Consider the following 18,270-nt stretch of genomic DNA (forward strand, 5'->3'; position numbering starts at 1 on the left):
AGAGAGAGAGGAAGATAATTAGAAGAATAGAGGCTGGGGAGGTGAAATAGTTTCACTAAAAGAGAATAAGCTTCTTGAAATTTTAAAAATGAATAGACGATAATGGAGAAGAAGAGCGCGGCGCAGTGCTCTAAATTTGTTTTAGTAAACCTAGGTAGTACTTTTATTTTAATATTGATTAATGCGGCGTAATTTTATTTCTTTGTTTAAGTGTAAACTTAATTAATATGATAAAATATGCTTGATTAGTTATATTGTACTTATTTTACTATTACAGTCTAAGTAAATTCATTTAAAATATTTTAAAAATTGTCAATTACTACTAAATTAGTATGATTCATTAATTTGATTTTGAGTTTAATTTTTACTTGTAGTTGCAAATAATAATGATATTCTAAAATTACAAATAAAACTAAATAGTAAAACTTAGGAGTTAGCAAAAGCATATTTAGATAATATAAATGATACATGAAACATTAAAAAAAATTTATAACAGCGTAAACAGCTAAATTTTATAAAGTTTTTGATGTGTTTTTTCTATTTTCAAAAATATGTTACTCGCATTTATTAATTACTTTGCCAAACAAAAAATAATGCAATATTTAAATTTTACTAATATAGTAATGTATAATAATTATTTAAATATTTTATTATATTTATTAATTATTTTTTGACCCACGGATGAAAATTTCTGGATCGGTCATTGATAACGAGTAGGAGCAGCAGTAACAAATAACAAGTCAATCAATGGGCATGCTGCGGAGTACGACCGTCTCGACGGTGATGCCCGGCCCGAACCCAAAGAGCACCCCCCAATCCAGCCCCTCACCAGTGGTGCTTAGCCCCTCCTCGGCCGAGGACCTCCTCATCTCATCCATAATAAACACAACACTCGCGCTCGACACATTCCCGTACTCCCTCAACACGCGCCGCGACACCCGCAACTTCTCCGCCTTCAGGCCCAACCCTCTCTCTATCTGCTCCAGAATCGCGGGCCCACCGGGATGCGCAATCCAGAATATGGAATCCCAATCCCTGATCCCAAACGGCCGGAAAGCCTCTTCCAAACACGCCTCGATGTTCTTCGCGATCAAGCCCGGGACATCGGCCCGGAGATGGACGACCAGCCCGGCCTCCCCCACATGCCCGACGATCGCACCGGCGCTGCCAGGGATGATCGTCTGCGCTGCGGAGACGATCTGGAAGAGCGGTAGCTCCGACCCGGCAACCGGGTCAGAGCCTACAATCATGGCCGAGGCTGCGTCCCCGAACAGGGCTTGCCCCAAGAGGTTCTCGGGGTGGGCCCTGCTCGGGCCGCGGAAGCCGAGGGTGGTGGTCTCCGAGTTGACGATCAGGACCCTTGCAGTAGCGTTGTTCTCGGCCAAGTCCTTGGCCGCACGGAGGGCAGCCGCAGCAGCGTGGCACCCCTGGAGGCATTCACGTAGTTATACTCCACAATTTTGAAGTGATGATGACGAATTTTACCAATTACGGAGTACTCCTATACTAGTAAGTACATAACTTTGGAGTAATATTTTTTCCACTATACTCAACCAAAATTGTTGAGTAACATGTCAATATCTTCATATTGACATGACCGACAATGTTAATGCATTAAATGAGCCAATCTAGTTATAAAGTGATTAAAATTAGCTGCAAACTTGACATTAAAATTATTGGTAGGGCTATAATTAAACATTTTCCCCCAAATATTCGGGTTAGAACTAAAAAAATTGTGAAAATTAATTAAATCAAGCTATAAACTGAATGAAAATAATTATAGGAAAAAAAAATATATAATCAATGGGGTTGTAGTTGTTCTTGTTTGTTGGCACTACCTGGAGGTACATCATGGAGCGGTTGACGGATGGGCGGAGGGCGAGGAGGGTGGTGAGGTGAAAGTCGGCGCCAGGCATGTGGACGCTGCTGTTGGTAGAGAAGATGAGGTGGGTGATCTTGGATTTAGGCTGCCCCCACTCCTTGATGGCCGCCTCCGCTGCCTCTTTGCCCAACTTTGGCACCTCCTCTGCCCCCATGTCTTGTCGTGTGTTCAGTGATGGGGCCAGGTACTCTCCCATGTTAGGGTTTTGGTTCACGAGTTCCTCGGTTAGGTGTGTGTAGCGTTTCTTTATCATGGAATTTTCACCTGGAAATAAAATTACGTATCATTTCTTAAAATGTTAATAACAGATACACAATCACAATCTATTGATTGTTATAATTAATTTAGATCATTTCAGTTTTTTCCCCAAGAAAGGAACTCTAACGTACTAAATAATACAGTACTCCTACTTTGTAAGTGGTGATTTTATTTTATTTAATTGCAATTGAATCCAATAAAGAAATCTACACTATAATGCTAACGACAAAATATTTGGTATGAATTGAACATATAAAGAGTGTGTGAATGAATTTTTTTTAAAAGATAGTCTATGTGAGAACACAATCGAAATTTAGTTTACTAATCACCCCAGTCCCTACTAGTATTTAATTCCAAAATGAGTTGAAGTGCGGTGAGCTAAAAAGGTCCTCATTTTCTGCTGCATTCACTGCAGCTCCATCTGTTATCTGACCTTCATATTGCTACTATGATGATTTATAAAGTCTTGATATTCAGCTGCATTTATTGCACCTCAATTTTACGTTTTACCAACGTATGTCAACTTTGATGTTGAATCAAAGATTGGGAATGGGGACTCATATTTCAACGATATTGGAATAATAATAAATGAAATAATCAAAGGGAGAAAGAGCAAAATAAAAAGAGAATAATATTACCATACTAAAACTCAATATGGAGTAGGCAATTAGCTCCAATAGTACTCCAAAACTAATTCTATTTTTTATTTTTGAATAAAATATAGGAGTATTTATCTTTAGGTTTACACTTATAAAACAAACTTAAATCGTTTTTTAAAATTTTGTGAGTAAAAAAAATGTACTAATATAAAAAATATTCTTTTAAGTTAGAATGTATTGTAAATGGTTGGAGTAAAATTACAGTTTGATAGGAATATGATATTTACGCTAAAATGAGTTTGAGTCAGTTCAAATGATTAGAAAAAATATTTAGTTGGGTGTCTTATTGCTTGGTAGAATTGTTAAGTAATGGTAGAACCGTACAGTTTCTAGTGAAAATTAAACTAAAAAAATCATATTTTTGCGAACTACTATTAATAATCTATCTAAAGTTTGATTTTAATAATTAAGTTGCATTTTATCACCAATCTAAAATATGACACTTAAAAACTACATGCAACCAAAATCTGCTGCCCCCGCATACATCAACAAATTCTTTTATCTTTTTTATTTTTGGATTTTCTTGGAAGGGAAATAGCAATGTGATAAACATCAAAGGAAATTAACAAAAATTTTATTTTCCCTAATTTTATTTCAAGAAGATTCAACTCATATGCAAATTTTTAGCATAGTACGTGGGCTCAGGTTTTTAAAAATTGCTTGATCTTAAAGAAAAATAGGACCAGTACTAGAAAAACAAAACGAAAGAAACAATTTAATTATACTTTAAAGAAATAGAAAATCTTACACATGTGCCTAAATTTTCGTTTGACATCGGTCATATGCTCACTCTTTGTGACGCGAAAGTAGTAATCAGGAAACGTGCTTTGCTCGATGCAATTTAGCGGCACAGCGGTGCCGATTGCCAACACAGTGGCCGGACCCTCAGCCCGTTGAGCACGGTGGAACTCCTCCGCAGTCGCCATTTACTTCGCCGGAAAAGTGTTGTTTGCGGCGGATTGAGATGGTGGAAAGATAGAACTTAGAAGAGGTAATGCTCTAATAGAATTGTGTTTTCTAATTTTGAGGGTTTGTGGGGCTATTTATAGTTAAATTACATTGTTTCGTAGGAGTAATATATAAAGTATCTACTTTCTTTATTTATTAACAACAATAAAATCACATAAAAATCAATAATTCAACACATTTGACATCAACAACTTATTGGAAAACCAACTAAACTTGAAGGGCATGTTTGGTTGCCAGGATTCTGTTCGGGAAAGTAATCTGATTAAATTTTAAATTCCTGTGTTTGTTTCAGTTTTTAATCAAACTGGGAAAGTAATCAGAATCCGAGAACAAGGAAAGTTAGTACAATTTTCTAGGATTCTGAATCCTAGCTTTTCTTAGTTATTCTTTTTCCCAATTTTAGGATTCTTACATATGTAATGCAATATAGTATAGTTATTATTATTATTATTATTATTATTATTATTATTATTATTATTATTATTTACAATGTTTTAAAAATAATTTTAAATATAAATCATACTACTTAATTTTAGAAAATAAATAACTATGATTAAATTTATCATAATTATAACTTATTTTATAATAATTCATAATTAATAATTTATAAAATAATTAAAATATAATTATATAATATAAATCGTATGATAAATAATTATTATTATTTTTATAAATTAATAATTAATCAATAAAGTTATAGTATGATAAACAATTATTATTATTTTTATAAATTAATAATTAATCAATAAAGTTATAGTGTAATTTTCATTTATTAAATTTATTCACTTGTAACATCGTCAAATATTATAATTATAATAGTACTAATTATTATTATTATTATTAATATTATTATAATAGATGAGTATAATATTTCAAACTATAATTATATGTATCATTTTATATTATGATAGATAATCCATATTTAAACTATGTAATAATAAATATAATAATATAATTATTATTATTTGTAATTAATAGTTTATTAAGAATTTTATATTATTATTCTTTTTTATAAATAAAAAATAATAAGTATAATTTTAGTTTGGTGTTTAAATTAAATATAAATTTAAAATCTTGATATTTTCCAAACACAGGAAAGTAAAGTTACTAGGAATCATATTCCCGGGATTCATTTTCCTAGGAATCATTTTCCTTGCCAACTTTACTTTCCCGTCAACCAAACATGGCCGAAGATTTTTCATATCAGCTTTTACCCCTATCCCCGATATCACTCAAATTGTACTCTGTTGAAAAATGTAACTACTGATTGTAGTGTATTTATATTTACGATTATTAAGATTTGTAGTTGTCATTAACTAATTCTATTTTATCTATAGTTCACAATAACAAAAATCTCCAATCACGAATTCATCATATTTTGTCTTTACAATTTCGAACATTAAATAGTACTGAAACTACTCCAATTTGTTACTACTAAATTCTCATGAATGATGAATCGATATTCTTATTCTATTTACAATTTACTCTTATATAAGAGCAAAAGAGCACTTTAAGCCAAAATATTATTTTAATATTTTTGGCTATTTCTTCGATATAATTTTAGCTAGAGAAAATGTTGAATAGTTAATAACAAGGACTCAAAGCATAATAATCTCTCAGTGGTCGTGTAAATGCAAGCTCCAAGTATTCATGAAATCCTGCCATACCTAATTGACTAATTCCCTATCACTCTAAATCGCAGAGTCTATCCAATATTGATAATAAGTTACTACTACTGTAAATTATCCTTACACGTGTGCACCACAAACTTTTAAAATCCAAAATAAAAATTGAGCATGGAAAATATCGAGATATTTCTTTAATTTTATACTATTAGCAATTTGAGATTTTATTGAACCGTCAACTTGTAAAAGCTGATCGTTGACCGACGAGTCTCTGGACAACCTCGACATGCACTCGCCTCAGCTTTCAACGTGGCATACCCCCGACCACTTTCATTTGAATAATATGCTTATATAGAGTACTTTAGTTATTTTTAATATATATATAATTATAAGACTATATTGGGTAGGGATGATAACTCATCTAGGAATGAAAATTTATGAACAATAAGTATAAAGTAGTACACATTAAATACTACAGTAGTATATTAAAGAATATGATCCAATGAAAATTCTAAATATTGTACAAATTCAAAACTATGATCTGGACCATTAAAAAATGTCAACAGATAAAAAAAAAACATCAACAGGAAAATGTCAACAGAATTTCAACGGTAGTCAATGATTGATGTTGTGTTGATATTGTGTCGATACTGTGTTGACATTAAAATCTTGAAATTTTACACTATGTTGATATTGTATATTGAAGCTGTGTTGAAGAGTTTTAAGTTTATATAATATACTATAAGTTTGCATTTTATCACTAATGTGAATGGATGAAATGATCTCTTCCTGTTTACAAATTAGAATTACATATGTTTATATCATTCCTATGTAATATTCTAGCGAAAATATGGCTATGGATAGTACCGCCTCTATTGAAGTAGGCCTTTAATATTGATCAATTAATAATTGCATTCGGTATGAATTAATTTTATAGATAATGCAAAGTCTAAGCTATTCACCCCAAACTATTAAAGCAAATTAATACAAGTATTCGATTGGGCTCCGGAATATCTTATCTATTTCAAAGTATTTTTTACTCTAAAGCTAGATAAGTAACTTTAAAAAAAAGAGAGTAATTGTTTTTTTCTTCCATTTTTTATTCCCTTTACATTCATTACCACTTTAATTCTCTAAAAAATCGTATAGAAAACGATGGGGCAATTAAGTCGAGCGGGACAAAGTGATTACTACTACTCTATATATCAGTTTACTAAAACCAAGTTATGACTTCTGACTAAAAAACCAAGTTTTGTATGTGGTTCACACATCACATTGTTAGGTTGTAGTATCAGCTTAATCACCAAATTGAGACTTTAATTGCTTGCCGTGTATGAAAAAAAGAACACTTAATTATGGTTGAAAATCATGATTGAAATCTCATTTTCGTTTTAGTTTTAGTTTGAATATATGACTGAAAACAAGAGGGTCAAACCTTTAACCTGAAAAGTAGCCTTGAATCGAACTAGAATAAGAAAAATGAGGCGAGTAGCTGAGTTATGGCTTACGGGGGTTTTGGGGAAATACCGAAATTTTGCTTCAAAACTTTTGCCATTACATTAGCCGTAAGCGCATGATTTTCTTTTAGATCAGTTGTTTGGAAGAAAGGTGAAAAGAAGACGGGAAGGAGATTTTGTTTTGGATTGTTTGAACTGTCTTTTTAATTATACAAACTACGAATTTTAATAGTAATGTATAATTTTTAGGTTAAATAAGTTTTGTCATATGTTCGTTCCATAGGTTCTTATATTTATGTTATAGTTTATGAATTACTAACGGAGTTAATCAATCCCAAGTTGTGTCTTTGTATTTCAAACCATGTTATGCGAACTGATGAAAGCTTTCGAATGTCATAGAAAAGGAGAAATATGTGTGAAAAGATGTTGGGGAAGAGAAGGGTTTGAGAGAGGAAGAGAATGGGTGCAGTTTAATTAGCAGAAGGAATTGTGATGTTGAGTATCCAATTCCCACATCGGTACAAGAAAGGAACAAGGGAGAGAAGAAGAATTATAAAAAGGAGGCGAGTGGAACCATGAAACATACTTACCTGGACGGGGTCAATGGGTGATCCATAAGGTCTATGGCCTAGGTTGGCGACTTTCATTGCACTTCGAAGGGGCGCCTGCCTAAGGTCGGCCCAAGTGGTCGAGCCTACGTCATAATTTGTGTTAGAGGGGGGCCCTGCTCAATTTCTAGTTCTATTTTTATTCAGTGTTGGTTAAGTCTATTTAATTTAAATTGATTTGCCTAAACGTTATTCTCTTTGAAACTAAATATATTAAAACTACCGAAGTAATCAAATAAGGATTCAAACAAGTAAAATATAAAGACTTCTTTATAAATAAGTTGAATGGGCTTTGCTAACGGATTAGTTAAGCTTCCTTTAAGTTGAATGTTTCAATCTTTTATTAAAACCACCGTCCCATTGAAGATGACCCACTTTCCTTTTTGATTTATCCCAATCAAGATGACTCATTACTTAAAATGGAAATCCTTTTATCTCTATTTTATTTCATCTCTCTTACTTTACTCTCTCCACTTAACACATAAAATAAAGTTGCATAAAATCCCATGCCGCCCAAGAAAGGGGTCATCTTCCTTGGGACGGAGGGAGTACTTCATATTCGGCCTCATAAAAGGAATTCGGAGTACATCCTTTTTTAATCATTTCATGGTTCTAATCGTGTAAGTATCAGTTATTATGATTTTCTATGGGAGACTAGTGAATGAATAGCCGAATCCGAGATTGAAATTGTGAAGTGTGAGGATTTTGATTGTGAGTTTCTAATTATATTTTATATATATGTTATAATCGTTGATATCCGAAGTAGCGAATTTATACCACCCATATAATAATTTCGTAATAATAGATACATTTGGTTACGTTGCAATGTCGCAATATATGTTAATAGTGGTTAAATGGTTAATGAGATGTAAATCTGAGTGATCTATAAATTGAATATTATAACTAAAAAAATTGTAAATTTTGTTTGTTTGAAAAGATAAATAAAAAGTACTAGATAAATCTAGTGAGTTAAATAGTACTACTACTACTACTAGGTTTCACAAAATCCTACGACTTTGGGTATATATAATTTAGATGGGTTGTTTATCACCAAGGATCCGTGGCGCAATGGTAGCGCGTCTGACTCCAGATCAGAAGGTTGCGTGTTCGATTCACGTCGGGTTCAAATCCCCAGATTTCAGATCCTCATTTTTCGTTGGCACGATGAAGGAGAAGTTGTCGAGGCATGATCATGCTGATGGGACGATGCAGAATTATCTAAGTAGAACAATGTGCAATGGTGTTGTAGATATGTTTATCTGTTACCTTGTATTGATATCTGCAAATAAAGCTTTAACCAGTTGTCTGAGATATGATTTTTAGGTACAAAAGTATCAAACGGTGAAATATGAAAAGAATCAAAAGAGAATACCAAAACTGGACACAATCCAAACATACTACCCCTCCTCCATCATCCCAGCTCCCCGCGCCAATTTGTAGAAACGCGACGCGAGGGGCTGCTCCCAGCTCCCCGCCATCGTCAAAGGCGGCAGAGTCGCCGGAGTTGTCACAAACTGGGCCCTCATGTCGATGAACCACCGGCCCGGTTTGATTCTTTTCATATCTTCTTTTTGATCAAACGGCCGGTTTGCAAGGAGGATTTTGAGATTGGAGAGAAGATGATGAAAAAAATAAGAAAAGTAACGGTAACATATAGATTTGGATGGAATATATTAATTTGGAATACTAATTCAACATTTTGTATGAAATATGTAAACTTAATACTTTTTGTACTAAATTGAAATAATGGTAAAATATTTTGCATGTATGATGCAATTACCCCTGTTTTTGCTATTGCTTTGCTTTTCGCATTTTCCGGGGCATTTCTTTTTTAATTCTAGAGTAAAACTTAGGTTCCATATTTGTACTGGACTTTTCTTAAAATCCGAGTTTGGGAGAGACGCATTAAGGTCATGCGTCTCCTTTTAATGAAACGCACGAGCGTCATGCGTTTTAGGGTAAGACGCATAGAGATCATGCGTCTTTGAATTTTTTTGAATTTTTTTTTTAATTAGAAGACGCATAAGCGTCATGCGTCTCTTCGTCGAATTAAACAGACGCGGCAGAGGCAGTAGCTTCATTCTGCGCAACAGAGGAAGAGAGAAAGCAATTTTTTGGTCGATTTCCGGCGATTCTCGCCGATTTTCGGCCATTTCCTCTTATCTTTCGGTAAGTTTTGTTCAATCTTTCAACATTTCTCACTTATTCGTTGTTTATTGCATAACATTAGGGTTTCTAATGCCAAACTTGTCAAATTTACTAAATTAGGGTTTATAGAAAAAAATTGTCTCTAATTGTTATTATGTTGTATATTTTTTTATGCAGAAATGATGCCAGTATTTGTGAGTTTGTATTGGGGTGGTAGAATAGTTCAACTTCCTCAAGTGGGTATTGGTTATGATCCACCTCGTGCAAGAGGCTCTATCGTATTGAATTCATGTGTCTCATTCTCTGAATTAGTTGCAATGATATGTGCTAAGATAAGAATAGATATGAATCAACATTCCATTGAAATATCATGGAGGCATTGTCTCTATGGTACCGGTATGAGTTACATATGTACTGGGGTTGACAGTGATGACAGTGTGATGTTTATGTTTAATGAGGCTCAAAATTCTACTCGTCATATTGAATTATTTCTTGAGTATTTGCCTTTAAGAAATGTAGAAATCCCACCAATTGTTGATTACGGTGTTGGATCATCTACGAGGGTTGAATATATGAGCTTTGATTGTGGTATGAATGAGCAAGCAGATGTTGCTGATGCTACTGATGTTGGAATGAATAATCAAGTGAATGTTCAGGATAATGTTGATGTTGATGTTGTACGAAGAGACCGTGATCCACCATTGTCGTCTTCATCATCTGACACTATTTTAAGTGATGATTCTCAAGCTGCTGATATTTCCAGTGATGAGGAGGTAATATATAAACCCATCGTGCAAGGTGAGCAACCACTTCCAGAATACAATCACAGTGGGTTGAAATATTTTCGCAAATTACCGAGTGGTCCTTTTGGAGTACCCGATGTTGGTAATGAACACAACACTATGTACTGGGATGAGGAACATCCGTATCGGATCAATGCTGGAACAAAATTTGATAGCAAGTTGCATGTGAAGACTGCTATCACTATGTGGAGTTTGAGGCAACATCGACAATTTAGAGTGGTGGAGAGCAAATTAAGAAGGTGGCATGCTAAATGCAAATATCCAGCGGGGAGGACTGAAGATGGGGTAGCTATTATCAGCGAGACCGACGCTGAAAAAGCGAATGAATGTTCTTGGGAAGTTTCTGTGACACAACGGGCCCATGATGATATGTGGGAAATTAGGAAGTGGGTGGAACGCCATAGTTGTGAAGGCCATCGTAATGATAGAGGACATGCTAACTTTTCATCATCAATGATTGCTTTGTGTATTCGGCATCAATTGCTAAAAAATGTTGAGTACAAAGCCGCAGCCGTAAGAAATTTTGTTCATGACAAATTTCATGTGGTAATCAGTTATAAGAAGGCATGGTATGCGCGGAGAAGGGCTATAGAGATTGTATTTGGTGGGTGGGAGGAGTCATTTAGACAGTTGCCAAGCTACATGCTTGAACTGCAGTCAAGAAATCCAGGCACAATTGTTGAGTGGAAGCACAATGAGTTGTTGAGCCAGGGACGTAATAAAGTCTTCTATTATGTTTTCTGGGCTCTTGGGCCTGCTATACATGCTTTCCAAGAGTGTCAGCCAGTTTTAACAATAGACGGGACTCACCTTCGAGGAAGATTTAAAGGTAAGTTGCTTGTTGCTTGTGGTGTTGATGCTAACAAGAAGACTCTGCCGATTGCATATGCTGTTGTTGATGAAGAAACTGGCGATAGTTGGCAGTGGTTTTTGGATCATGTAAGAATTCATGTGGTGAAATACCAAAGGGAGGTGTGCATCATATCAGATAGGCATAAAGGAATCATTAAGGCTATGCGTTCTGATGAATGGAAAAAGCCGCCGATATGTCACCACAAATGGTGTTTGGTCCATTTGAGGAAAAATATCATGGCGAAATGTAAGGGCATTAATGTGAAAGGCAAGATATGGGGATTGGGTATCACAACTCAAGTACGTAAATACATCCGAAGGCGACGTGCACTACGGGAGGAAAGTATTGTTGCGATACAAGAGCTCAATAAAGCCAAAAAAGAAAATTGGTCTCTTTGTTACGATGATGAACTGAGATGGGGGGTGACCTCAACAAACATGTCAGAGAGCTACAGCAGAGTGTTGAAAGGTGTTAGAGAGTTGCCGATTAGAGCTTTAGTTGATCTGACATTTTGGAGAACAGTGCAATGGTGGTCAGATAGAAAAACAGAAATACAACACACCGAAGGTCGGTTAACCCCATGGGCGAGGGATAAACTTGCTGCGAATGATGCGAGAGGGCAAAAACATTATTGTTCTGTACTTGACCGAGAACTAGGCCATTACCAAATTCTAAGTCGTCCACGAATGGAAGATGGTCAGGCAAAGGGAAACAACAAACAAGAGGTCAAGTTTTTCGATTCAAAGTGCACTTGTGGGAAGTGGCAGATGTGGAGAGTTCCTTGTTCACATGCTTGCACTGTGGCTAGAGATAGAGGTAACGCTATGTTTGAACTCATTGATAAACACAACCACAAAGCCATATGGGAAGCACAGTACTCTGGTGGCCCATTTGGAGCACCAAGACACGAAGACTATTGGGCTAAACCCGGATGGAAATTGTGTATCACCCCTGAGCAGTTGCTTCCTCGAAAGCGCGGACCAGGCAGAAGAAAGAGGATTCCTAATCAAATGGATGTCCGCGAGGATGATGAACCGAGAGCTCCCCGAAGAAATTGCACAGTTGGTCGTGTTATGTAGGAGTTGTTGACATTTGTTGCGCAGGTATTTTTTATTCTAAATTTTAGTTTTCCTTAATTTAATTTACTAGCGCATGTTGGATCTTGTTATGGTAAATCATACTCTTTCTGTTGTAACAGGACTTGTTGGTGAAGACTGTGTTTCTACTGCGGTTGGATGAAAAGCAAGTTGTTACCTTTATCTTGGTGGACCTTTTTTATGTAATGATTTTCTCATTTTGTGATGGATTGGTTGAGTGCTTTTATCTTGGTGGACCTTTTTTATGTAATGATTTTCTCATTTTGTGATGGATTGGTTGAGTAATTGAGCTTTGAGCCTTCAATATGAGAATTTAAATTAAAGGTAATTGTATAATGGTTTTTACATGAAAGTTGTGGATTTTTTAAAAAAATTTGGCAAGAATTTATCTTAAATTATGACACCATAAACATGTTAATCAAGTACCAAAACATCAATATATAATGAAAACAAGTTCAAGCAAACAAACCATACATGACATTACATCATTCCACAATGAGCTACTTATACGTCGATGGAGTGTATTTCGACGGTTCAATCCCCTTATTCTTCCTAGTTGAAAATCTCTTCATCACTTTGCTCACGTACTTCCCAACCCCGGTGCGTGATGAACCCTCCGCAACTGGGCGAGGTTGTACATAGGTGTTCTGAACCTCTGCTTCCTCATTTTCCTCTTCGCTTTCATCATTTTCTTCTTCCACTTCATTTTCTTCTTCTCCTTCATCATCATCTTCTTCAACTCGTTGAGGAGCCACAAACTGATAATTGTTGAAGTATGAATCGACTGATGCTCTGGCTCCACTCCATTGCGGCTCATCTTGGCTTTGTGAATAGGGGCGATTACTCCAATCAGGCTCAGGTTGGCTTGGGGAAATGAGGGGACGACTCCACTGTGACTGAGACTCCTGGCTTGGATAGAAAGACCACTGAGGTGGGTCATACTCGGGATTCATAGGCGCTGGTTGCACATAATCAGGATGCGGCTGCGACATCCTAATCTGTCGCGTGTTACCGTGTCCACCAACTCGAACACCCCTCACCCCAGGATGTGGATGTGGTATAGTCCTTCGTCTGTCAGGGATGACCACATCTTGGCGTTGGGAAGCCGGGTACTGCATCACATCGGCGTGGTTCGTAGACTGAAGGGTACGCCTAACAATTTCTCGAATTTGTCGCATTCTTGGGTCTATCTCTTGATCAGTAGTCAAATGCCAAACTTGCTGAAAACCCTCAACCTATATAAAAAAAATCATACAAATATCAATACGAAACAAACTATAACACATGAAAGCATATAGTTTAATATAACAAACTTACAAATAATCTTATGTCAGAAGCTGTCTCGTTCATCCCAACAGTGGACTGTACCCCAACTTGAGTTAGGTACGTCACCGTAATCCTGTTATACCACGCCATGTATCCCGGACTCAGTGGAATGTTATTGTACATCGTTGCGCCACCTAAGGTTGCCTCGAACCTTTCATATCTCATGTCCCATTCCCCAATAAAGAACTGACGCGCTTCTTCCCAATTAGTTCCTTTCTTACCACGCCGATTATTTTTTTCCAAATGATCAGCTTCTTTGAGCATCCTATCCACGGACTGAGGAATCTCCTGGTACTGATTAAATTGTCTGCGCACTCGTCCAGCCTCATGCGCCTCAACATATGCCCAACATACCAAATAAGTGTCACAATGGGAGCATCCAGTCACATCCCTACAGTAGTCAGGCAGCATGCAATTTGCATATGGAGTCCACAGAAACTACAAAACCAACAATGTAAAAACCAAATTAATTTCATAATATATTTATAAATTAAGTAAAAAAAAAGACAGTCACCTGCCCAGGTTTAATCAAAGATATTTGATCACGGTAATGCTCAACCGAAAATCTAGGAGCATTTCCTATGTGCGTAGTTCCTTTCCACCTATAAATAAAATTGATGTAAAAAGCTGTTGTCCCAAGATACATAAACAAATAAATGTTTAAATACGTACCTAGCGCCACATGACGTATATGGCTCGTGCACGAGCGCTCCTATGAACGACGGCCCCAATGTGGGCATTCTTTCCCACGCCCATAGTTGCAGAAGCACCACAGGCCCACCCAACTCTTTCCTCTGATCCACAGAAGCTCCACACAGATAATGATAAAGGTACGACAAAGCCGCACTACCCCAACTAATATTCTGCACTTCGTCCGGATCCTCCAATGCATTCAGCCACATATAAGGAACCTTACACCCCGTGGTGTCTGGTAGAATGAGTCATCCTAACAATATTAGGGCATGGATACATGCCCTTTGGATATATACATATGTAGGTAGGTCATCACCCAAAGGTATCCTCGTTTGACTGATCAGAGCGGTCATCAGCAAACCGCCTTGCTTTGTCTCTGACCCTGCATCTGGTAACCATCCCAGCAAAGCTTGGCACTTGCTAGGCCAATTGGGATATCCGACATGATAGTCACGACCTGTGAAAACGTGATCGTCCGCTCTCAAGCCCCAAATGGCTTGCATATCTTCTAAAGTCACCGTCGCCTCTCCAATCGGTAGATGGAAAGTGTGCGTTTCCGGCCTCCAACGCTCAATCAAAGCCGTGATAAGCTCATTGTCGACCTTCATCGACTTCCCACAATCCATCACGCCTTTGAAACCAAATCTCTCGAGCCAATACATCACATTGTCATGAATATCCACCTCCCAAGTCTTACTTTCTGTTCGTCGAACTTTGAAAACATGTGTTGTGCCATCATTCAATAGTTTATTTGAAATTTGTTTTCTCTGAAGAAATAGCACTGACGGATCTTCGGGTCCATATAATAACGGTCCGCTAGAACTTGAAGTTGCCATCTAATCTAATGACATATTCACAAAACAACATAATATGTTAATTAATTAATTGTGGAAAAGAAAGAATTTAGTTGCCTAATATTCTACACTTTCCAGTAACATATCTGAAAGTTAGTACTAAAGTTCTAGAAACTCTCTAACCAAATTAGGTCCTAAACAAACAAGTTCAAGAATGTAACAGAGCAAAACAAGCAAAATCACAACCAAAAATCACAATATCCGTATCTCAAACATATCAAAAACTATACTATACAATGAATTTCACCAATAAAATCCATTATAACTAACAAAACAACAAAACATCGGTCAAAATTGAACAATTTGCAATAAACCCTAATTTACAAAATTGGGAGAAATCTACACAAAAATATGCAATAAACACCGAATTAAGGGATAAATATTGAAAGATTGAAGAAAACTTACCGTAATATGTTGGAAATCGCCGAGAATCGCCGGAAATCGGCCGGAAAATCCCTTTCTCTCTTCCTCTGTTGCGCAGAATGAAGCTACTGCCTCTGCCGCGTCTGTTTAATTCGACGAAGAGACGCATGACGCTTATGCGTCTTCTAATTAAAAAAAAAATCAAAAAAATTCAAAGACGCATGATCTCTATGCGTCTTACCCTAAAACGCATGACGCTCGTGCGTTTCATTAAAAGGAGACGCATGACCGTAATGCGTCTCTCCCAAAGTCGGATTTTAAAAAAAATGCAGTACAAATATGGAACCTAAGTTTTGCTCTAGAAGCAAAAAAGAAATACCCCCGCATTTTCCCATTGAATTTCAGTTGATGGAAGACTATACAAAGGCCTATTACGTGCCTTGTACACACCCGATCCTTAACCCGATATTTAAACAAATCGAGTACCAGGTACCCGTAAGATTTAGGATCAATTCGGATAATTCAGGATACCCCCGATATCCAATTGAACACCCCTACTTATGGAATAATTGACATTAATGTGAATCAAATATTCATATTTTCCACATAAGTTTTATGCACCCATATCATGTTATTGGACTCATTCACGAACCAAGATGGAAATGATGTTTACACTAATATTGGAGTTGAAATGGTGTGAATCAAATATTAAAAGTTTGTTAAAGGGTTTCATAAACAAAAATAGGTAAACCATCATATTTCACGACCCAACAATTATATTTTAATTAAATATTAAACTCTCAATCTTATAGCTATCATTAGATGTTACAAGATTTTAAAGAATATTTTAATCTCTCCGTCTACATAAGATATATTCTCTCTCTCCGTCTACATAAGATATATTCTCTCTCTCCCGTTGTAGGAGTCACTTTTATTGTGAGCACGGGTTTTAAGAAATCAAAAGAATAGTAAGTTGGAAAAGTTAGTGGAATATGATACCCACTTTTTTATATTGATTTTATAATAAGATGTGAGTGAACTCTTCCCATAACCTACCCAGTGCCCTAGCCAAGTAATAGATGCCCTAGATCTCCCGAGAAAAAACACCAAAATCAACACAACGAAATGAATTGAAGAAAAAAACATAGAAAAAAAAATAAAATGAGAATAGGATATTTTTTTTAAAAAAATTTGAAAATTAAAAAACCGGCTAGCCTATCGCTCGTCCAAGCTAGTCGTGCTCGTCCACGCCCTAGCTCCAAGGCGTTGGTTTTTCGTCCACTCGGCTAGCCTACCGCAATGGCGGACTAGCCGAGCTCCCTAGCTGCACGCCGGTGTCTAGGGCGTTGGCTAGTCTGCAATTGTGGTTGCTTTAAAGTAAAATGATCTAGAAATATAATCCATATAAAATAAACTATAATAATCTAAAATGTTTTAAAATGTATTAAAACAACTAAAAAAGAAAGTTTCGATTATTTGGGGCTAGAAATTAGTTTTACCTCGATTATAATCATATATATAAATATATTACACCACTATTATTAATTAGAATACTGGCCACACCAACATCATAAACGATAGAGATCATAAATGGTTCAAACAAATCAAAATCGATCACAAATGGTTTAAGTAAATCAAAATCGATCACAAATGGTTTAAGTGTCAAGTGTGTGTACATCAACTAGGTAATTATTTGCAGAGTCTTGGCCCCCAACAACAATGATTTGGTTCCTCCAAGATGTGAAAGTATGTGCAAACCTTGCACTTGGAGGATTACCATCAGTATTTATACGTTCCAGAAATAATAATCTGCAAGCAAAAAAGAACATACGCCTTAATATATGACTTTTGGTAATTATGACGGGATAATATATCATTTGTACCAGTATGAAACGTATAAACATCGTTGTAAAGTATTTCATTGTCGTTAAGGATGCTACTGATGGGGTTTGGTGACCCTTGCACAACGGAAGACTTATACAAAACAAATAAATCAAACATGGATCTATTTGACCGATTATGCGATTAATCAATTCACATGTTAGACAGATAATTGCATGCTAGAACACAAATAATTCATGCTCATAGAAAGTAAATCCTAAACATGATTTCTACGGTTTAGAGTTACCGATTTGATTCTCCAAAGAATCGTCGATTGCTCGCGCCTTCTCCACGTGATGATCTTCGATACTAGACCACGGATCTTCTCTCTGGTTCCCGAACTGTATCTCGATATCAGGGTGGGCTGATCTTATCAAAATACTAGGACTCGAATAAAGAAGACACAATTTCTCACGGAGGAGGAGTTGAAAATTCCGTTCTCCTTCCTAGAGAGAAGGGACGAAAATTTCATGTGAATGAAAATAATAAATATTTTGTCTCCTTTATTCTCCTATTTATATTAAGTTCCTTTTAGGCCCAGACAAGGATCTATGGAAGGTTTTGGATATTGGCTCCTCCAATTAGCTTTTTACTAATTAAATTAAACCCACAATTTAATACAAGCTTATATTGGAATATTACGAACAATCACTACAGAAGTAATATTGAACTCTCCCCATCCAAATCCGAAATTACAAGTAATCCGGGTTTCCACTTTGTTTATTATTTATTTCCCGCGCTTAAGATATAAATGTCCATTAATTAATTAATATCTGCTATGAACTTAATTAATT

The 18,270-nt window shown here is 36.0% G+C and overlaps 3 protein-coding genes, 1 non-coding gene and 1 pseudogene across 4 annotated transcripts; 3 read left to right on the forward strand and 2 right to left on the reverse strand.

The window, feature by feature from the left end:
* Positions 1 to 626: 626 nt before the first annotated feature.
* LOC125194001 (chalcone synthase-like) lies at positions 627 to 3,818 on the reverse strand. Its single transcript, XM_048091991.2, has 3 exons — positions 3,548 to 3,818; positions 1,839 to 2,146; positions 627 to 1,427 (listed from the first exon to the last, which is right to left on the reverse strand). The coding sequence occupies exons 1-3, from the start codon at positions 3,723 to 3,725 to the stop codon at positions 741 to 743; spliced, it is 1,173 nt and encodes a 390-aa protein (XP_047947948.1). The 5' UTR covers positions 3,726 to 3,818; the 3' UTR covers positions 627 to 740.
* Positions 3,819 to 7,432: 3,614 nt separating this feature from the next.
* On the forward strand, positions 7,433 to 7,578 carry LOC125197690 (U1 spliceosomal RNA; annotated as a pseudogene).
* Positions 7,579 to 8,512: 934 nt separating this feature from the next.
* Positions 8,513 to 8,584, forward strand: TRNAW-CCA (transfer RNA tryptophan (anticodon CCA)). Its single transcript has one exon. It is a non-coding gene; the product is annotated as a tRNA-Trp (tRNA).
* A 738-nt stretch (positions 8,585 to 9,322) lies between these two features.
* On the forward strand, positions 9,323 to 12,341 carry LOC148929297 (uncharacterized). Its single transcript, XM_089056783.1, has one exon. It carries the CDS (start codon positions 9,786 to 9,788, stop codon positions 12,339 to 12,341), a length of 2,556 nt encoding a protein of 851 aa, XP_088912909.1. The 5' UTR covers positions 9,323 to 9,785.
* Positions 12,342 to 12,859: 518 nt separating this feature from the next.
* LOC148929298 (uncharacterized) lies at positions 12,860 to 14,440 on the reverse strand. Its single transcript, XM_089069758.1, has 4 exons — positions 14,358 to 14,440; positions 14,200 to 14,287; positions 13,677 to 14,123; positions 12,860 to 13,594 (listed from the first exon to the last, which is right to left on the reverse strand). Exons 1-4 carry the CDS (start codon positions 14,423 to 14,425, stop codon positions 12,860 to 12,862), a joined length of 1,338 nt encoding a protein of 445 aa, XP_088925884.1. The 5' UTR covers positions 14,426 to 14,440.
* Between the last annotated feature and the right edge of the window lie 3,830 nt (positions 14,441 to 18,270).

This window comes from Salvia hispanica, chromosome 4, assembly GCF_029641045.1.
Source record: "Salvia hispanica isolate PSC_SH4W2 chromosome 4, Shi_PSC_v1, whole genome shotgun sequence".
Lineage (NCBI taxonomy): Eukaryota > Viridiplantae > Streptophyta > Magnoliopsida > Lamiales > Lamiaceae > Salvia > Salvia hispanica.